The 6905-nt window shown below is 36.6% G+C and overlaps 1 protein-coding gene across 1 annotated transcript in view; it reads right to left on the reverse strand.

Moving 5' to 3' along the window:
- The window catches only part of prrc1 (proline-rich coiled-coil 1), a 53287-nt gene that overhangs the window by 10396 nt on the left and 35986 nt on the right, over positions 1 to 6905 (reverse strand). Inside the window, exon 4 of the mRNA XM_008423811.2 lies at positions 2337 to 2482. Coding sequence (XP_008422033.1) covers positions 2337 to 2482 — 146 coding nt within the window. The remainder of the gene's footprint in view (positions 1 to 2336; positions 2483 to 6905) is intronic.

Consider the following 6905-nt stretch of genomic DNA (forward strand, 5'->3'; position numbering starts at 1 on the left):
TGCGTGGGTTTTCTCCGGGTACTCCGGTTTCCTCCCACAGTCCAAAAAACATGACTGTTAGGTTAATTGGCCTCACCAAATTGCCCCTAGGTGTGAGTGTGTGTGTGCATGGTTGTGTGTCSTGTGTGTCTCTGTGTTGCCCTGTGACAGACTGGCGACCTGTCCAGGGTGAACCCCGCCTCTTGCCCGAAACGATAGCTGGAGATAGGCACCAGCAACCCTCCCGACCCCACTAAGGGACAAGGGTGCAAGAAAATGGATGGATGGATATATTGTTTTTTGTTTTTGTTCTTTTTTTTAAAGTGACTACAATGAATTGAGTCATCACCGACTATGAGAATGTCCAGAAGAGATTCACTAAGTTTGAATTCATGAAAAAGTTTTCACCATGATTAACTATTGCAAGAACAGTTGTAATTTCTGAGCATTCCTGGACACCTTCAAAGAGCTGCTGCCAGAAAATGAAGACAAGAAGATCTCCTGTTGTCAGAGCATTACAGGAAGGCTATAATGAAGGAGATGGCTGACATAACAAAGCAAAAAATGTTACTGTTGAAAGAACCTATTTTCTTCAGTTAAAGAATAAGTAATTCTGTTTTAGTTTTTCAATCAGTATTTCAGAGTAACAACATACTGACCAGACGTTAAACCCTCTGTTTGAAGAACAAGTTATCTTTTGTTTTGTTCCAATGTACAAAGGGTTTGTTCTACAGCTATGATGGTAGTTATAAGTAGCCCAGTGTGTTTCACTTCACTTAAGGAAAGACTCAATATCAGTGACTCTGTTAGCATAGCATTTGACACTAATTACATCTTTATAATTGTTGATACTAGTTTCACTTTACTTGAAGAGTTAATATTAATGACACTATAATCACACTTAATGACATCTTCATAACTATTGCTACTTGTTTCACTTTACTTGAGGTAAAAGTTATTAATGACACTGTAATGACACTTAATGGATTCATAACTGTTGCTATTTATTTCACTTTAATTGAGGTAAACGTTAATATTAATGACACTGTAATAACACTTAATGACATCTTCATAACTGCTACTTGTTTCACTTGAGATAAGATATATTAATGACACTAATAACACTTAATGACATTCATAACTGGTGCTACTTGTTCCACTTGATGTAAAAGAAATTATTGACTCTTATTAAATCATTTGAAAGTGTAATAACGCTAAATGAAATCTTTATTGTTGGTCCTACTTGTTTCGTTTTATTTCAGGTAGTGGGAATATTAATTGCTGTTTTGTTCAAACTTTTGATAGTGTAATAATTAAATCATTATGACTACTATTATGACATGACATGATTCTTGGTTAATGTCGAGTTGTCATAACGAAGACATTTTTGTCTAGGTTAATGTCAAGTTGTCATTAAAAGTGTCATGATTTACCAAATGACACTTTATGACAACAGTCAAATATTCATGAAGACTTATTCATGACAGTTATGTTTATGACAGTCATGTCAGTCTTATTCACACCCCTTCAAATAAAGTGTTACCGAGTAGATTTATTGCACTGTACTTATTTTTTCTTTTGAGTAATATTTCTACTCTTGAGTAGATTGATTTTGCACTTTAAGAAATAGATTGGAAACATCAGATTCTTAGATTTCTGCAACATCTGAGCTAATGTTTAAGCAAATCTGAGCATAATTACTCAACATTTTATGTCATTGTTTATATCCTTATTGTTTGTTTTTGCAATAATAAACATGGTTATTTTATTTGAAAGGTTACATAAAGGTTTGTTCATGCAGTTATATAAAACAAAGTTATGTAAAAGCTTGTTTACTCTGCCCATTCTACCTCCTCTAGAGCCGGCTTTTTAAAACATCTGGGTGGACTGCCTTAGAGAAGCAGCTCCTTTTCTGAGCTGCAGTCTCCAAGCTTTGGAGCTTCCACCTTATAGAGCACCACTCCCCCACTGAGCTCTGGCAGACTGCCGAGCAGCAATTAACAAACAGCTGGCAGAACTGCGCGTCTGCTTAGCTCATTATAGAAGCTACTACTCGGTGCAACACTGGTAGAAATGTTAAAGAATTAATAGAAGAGCAATGTTGTGATGACTTCCTGGAGACAGAGTTTCAGAAAGAGTAGGAGTTTTTGGCAGGGCTTTCTGTTGAACAGCTTTCTTGGACAATCTTTTACTGCTCAAATAACTTGTCAACGTGTATGTTTTATTTTGTGACAAAGTTGATACTAGTAATGTTTCTATTGGTTCTTTCAGGTCAAATTGTAAGGGATAAGATTTTAATTTGTTTTCACATTCTCAAAAACTTAATTTAAAGCCACGTGTGATTGCGGAGCTGTTACCTTTAAAAAACCCCAGATCCCTGTTGGGGAAGTGGTGTCTTCAGACACTCTGGGGTCCTCTTCCTCCTCTGGGAAAGTAATTGAAGATCCAGTATTTAGTCCTCCTGTGACTGCTGAATGCTTATATATGGTGTCAGACACAACACCTAGACAAATAAAACAGCAGACATTCAATTAAGAAAGACAATTAGAAAAAGTTAAAATCTACCTATGTAAGAGATTTACTTTTAATCAGCTTTTATTTAACTGCATAAAAACCCATCAAGTTCAAGACTACAAGTACAAGTGACCAAGAGGCGGCAGTATAGATAGTGGACAAGCCAAAGGAACCATAATAATAATAATAAAAAAAATAGAAATGGTGCAAAAAAGTGCAGTCGTCATTACAAGAGCAATCTAAAATTTACAAAGAAGTTAAGATTTAAAACATAGGCACTGATGTTAGGGTTTCCATTGTTGGTGGAAAGCACTGAATGAAGTTCTGACAGTTTCAGTTCAGATTGTAAGGCTTTTTAAGTAGAGAGGGCAGAGAAATGGAAAGTTTTCATTTTTTCACTATATTCACACGAGGAATATAGAAATACAACTGTCAGAGCATCGTGCATTAAGGCTTTCGGTTCTCTGAAAGAAATTGCATAAATAAGAACTAGGCCAATGAGAGCCTTGTGCAACAGAATAATCCATTACGTATATCACCTTTAATTTAAGGAATGCATTTCATTTACATTTGCATCTCAATAGGTAGAATATTGTGAAAAAGTAACATTTTTATAAAGTTAAACTCAAATTACTGTATATAGTCATCACAGAGTGGCTTACAGATAAAAAAAACCCTTAAAATTTAGTGTCATGGCTAAATTTTGAGTTTAGCTATGACATTTTAATGCATCACAAAAAAGGAACATCAGAGTAGTTTCAGAGGTTCTTGACACACTAAAAATAAAAAATCCTAACCCCCCCAGGGCTCTGACTTGGCTCTTTATCATCTGCATCCTTTCCCTTGGCAATATATTCTGTAAATTGTATGTTTATCTTCACCGTTATGCTGATGACACCCAGCTCTAAATCACCACTAAGCCTTTGTCTGCTCTTCCACCCACCTCCCTCATTGATTGTATCTCTGAAATAAAACCTGGTTCACTCTAAACTCAGCACCAAAGCTGAAATTCTCATCATTGGTACCAAATTCACCCCATCTGATAGTGATAGTTTTTCTTTCACTCTTAATAATTTTACCTCCTCCTTCCCCCCGGGTTAATAATCTAGGTGTCATCCTCGACTTCAAATTCTACAATAACATCACCAGGTTTCAATACATAATATTAACTGCCTCAATCCTCTTTCTCCATTTACCTGTTGTCCCATCTGCCCATTTCACTGCTATGGGTCCATTCAGCTGCACTGCCCCTCGTCTCTGGAATTCATAACCATCCCAACTTATAAATATTGGTTCACTCCATTTCAAATTACAACTGAAAACATTTGCTTAAACTGCTTTTTCTTTTTGAGCCCTTTTACTCTATTAAATTAAATGTTTTTTGTATGGTGTTTTTGAGTGTCCAAAAAAAGGCATCTGTAAGTAAATTGCATCACAATTTATTTGTATTATTATTATTATAAAAGTAACAGTTAAAATTAGCTAAAAAGTGAAAGGTAGCTAAAATAATGATTATCAGTAGCATTTAACAATCAAGACTACTCTGAAAGAGAAAAAGTGCAAATGATTCATTGGGATGTGTGTTTTTAGACTTAATACAGTAAAACTTTTGTAAACTGTAAACATTGTCAGCTTCTTCAGCTTATCGATTTTCACAAGTTTAACATTTATTGTGCAAAATTTGCAGCAAAGTTGCTTATATTTTAGCTCATCAGAACAGGAAATAATATCTCCGGCTTTGTTAAGCCGGAGCTATTAAATTTACCTCTAACCACCTTAGTGCCACCGTGTGGTTCATGTTCACACAGGCATGTGAGGGGGGGAGGCGGTGATTCTCTGAATTCGGTACATTCTGGGGTCTCGGGTAGATATATTTCTGTGGTATAAAAATACACCACAAAAAATTGTTTCTGAACATTGCATCTATTGAAGGACTCTTTGAACCTCCAAGAAAATATGTTTCCCCGCTTTATGCATGAAATCCCAAACATTATTACGAATTTCTTTACTTATGCTGCTTTAAATTCAACCCCATAATGGGACAATTTGATTCCTCTACGAGTATAACTCTTAAAATAATTTAACTAATTCTTATGAACAAAACTGGAGGGATGATTAAATAATACTATTTTATAAATAATTCATGTATTTTTTTCATATTTCTTTTAGTTACATTAAAATATACCTAAAAATGTATATATTAGTAGAAATAACTTGCAGTTACTGGCTATTTTTATTGTGAATGCTATAAGCATTTTCACACTATTGAGTTCCACTTTTCTGGTTGCTCCGTAAATTTCGCCACGCTTCTTCTCCTGCATACTTTGTGCTATTTTCACCGTTCAACTTTTATACTATTCAGCTTGCTCTCCTAATGCCAGCTATATCACTTGGTATTCATAACCTTAATACTTATTATATTAAGCTTTTTATGAATTTTTCACCCCCATATTTCTGTTGAGAGATATATGGGCAACAGCTACATCCTGTGGCAGAATTGAGAATTACAAAATAAAATGTCCGTTCTGTTTCACAGTTCAAACGCTTTTGCCATTTTCACCAAAAGCATTCAGCATTCAGCACTGACACTTGCATTTTAAACAGGGACCTGTTCAAGATGGCGCCAGTGTACTCGGCACGCCGTCCAACTCGCTCTCTTTAGAGTAAAGATAAAGATCTTTACTCTTTTTGCTCTGTTCGTACATTTATGCTGCTATGGTTCCAGTGCCTTAAATTTTTATGACCGTCAGACGCTTCTGGACATTAAAACATTGATAGATCTACAATTTGGATGTGGTCTGGGTCCGAGAAACCGAGGCTTCTAGTTTTTCTCAAACATCCCCAATGAGCTGCTGTGCTGTCCACATCTTATTCCGGAAAGGCGTCCCCATCAAAGATGTGGTAAACGTGGAGGACTGGCGATGAAGATTAAAATCTATTTGGCATTTCTACGCTGTCAAGGCGTCTCTCCTCGACACTGGACGAAAAGTTGGATTTTTGACCCTGTATTCTGACGCGAATGCAGCTAGTCAGCGACAGATAGACAGTTGGCGGGGCAGCGCAGTTTTGCCGGCCGCAGTCGAACGCGGAATCCTACAAGGGGGGGAGGAGGGGTGGAAAGGTATGGGGGAAGTGCGCGGGTGTTAACAGCTAACAACTCTACTTAACGTGAATAGCAACAGGAGACCCACGTGAATTGTCAGTCATTGGATGAAAAAACAATGACATCACAATTCATTACTGACACGTGATTGGTTGGTAGATATCTCCCTATTGGACACACTAGACCTTTATAATTACAGGCCTGGTTAAGCCCCTCCCTAATAAATTATAAAAAAAAATAACCCAGAAATAAAAATACACCAAGCACAAGGCATAAGTTTATATTTTTAATTTTTGTTGAAAAAGAAATATGTACATACATGCATATAACACACATCTACAAATAAAGAAACCACACATATATAAAATAAAACATCTACAAGAAACCACACATATATATAAAAAACACATCTACAAATAAAGAAACCACACATAAAATAACATAAATAAAAAAAAAACTTCAGTTTAAAAAAAAAAATAGATTACAGCACAAAATGCTTGTCTACTTCTGGGCCATGTGGTGGTGGCTTTCTTTCTGAGCATGATCCAACATACAAACGCTCATTCTGTGGAGTCTGTGAAAATAAATGTAAAATTAAAAAAACATTGTAGCAAATATATCGCTTTCTCAAAAATACGTAAGTAAATAAGTTAAAATTATTCTCAACCAGCCATTGTACAGTCGGCAATCAACGCAGTGATTATACATACCGGCTTCATGACTTCGTCCTCACATCCGTCCTCCATTTTGTAGGTCTTTACTGCATTACACACTCTGCCTTGCTGTACTGTGTTACAACAAAATAAATAAAATAATGGGAAGATCAGTTTTCCTTACAAATATGCGAGTGTTCACTATTCACTGAATGTGAAATCATAACTTACTGAATTTCTTTTCGTCCTGGTGGACTCCGTAAGAGCTCCTCAGCACCGTGGTCTGAGGTCTGGCTGGTAGGTTTGGTCATTTTTCAGGTCTGAAAAAATCAAAGAAGATGCGAGTATTTTTAAGAGTTCAGAACATCACATGTAATAGAGATCGCAATACAAAATCTTACCCTACACTTGTTTCGGCATTAAGAAAACGACAAACCGCTTTCTGTAAGAAACAAACAAAGCAACTGGCCTCGCTCCACGTGTTAATTATTAAAGCTTTTGTGGTGGGATGGTGTTTCACCCTCCCCCACGCTTTGCGTCGGGTGTGGCGAGAGGCGCGCCACTGATTGGTGGGCGGGGCAGATGCCTTTAAAGCTGGGTAAGTCGCTGCGAGGTGTGTGTGTGCCCTTGTTTCCTCCACTGTCTGCACAATTGGC

Source organism: Poecilia reticulata, linkage group LG12, assembly GCF_000633615.1.
Source record: "Poecilia reticulata strain Guanapo linkage group LG12, Guppy_female_1.0+MT, whole genome shotgun sequence".
NCBI lineage: Eukaryota > Metazoa > Chordata > Actinopteri > Cyprinodontiformes > Poeciliidae > Poecilia > Poecilia reticulata.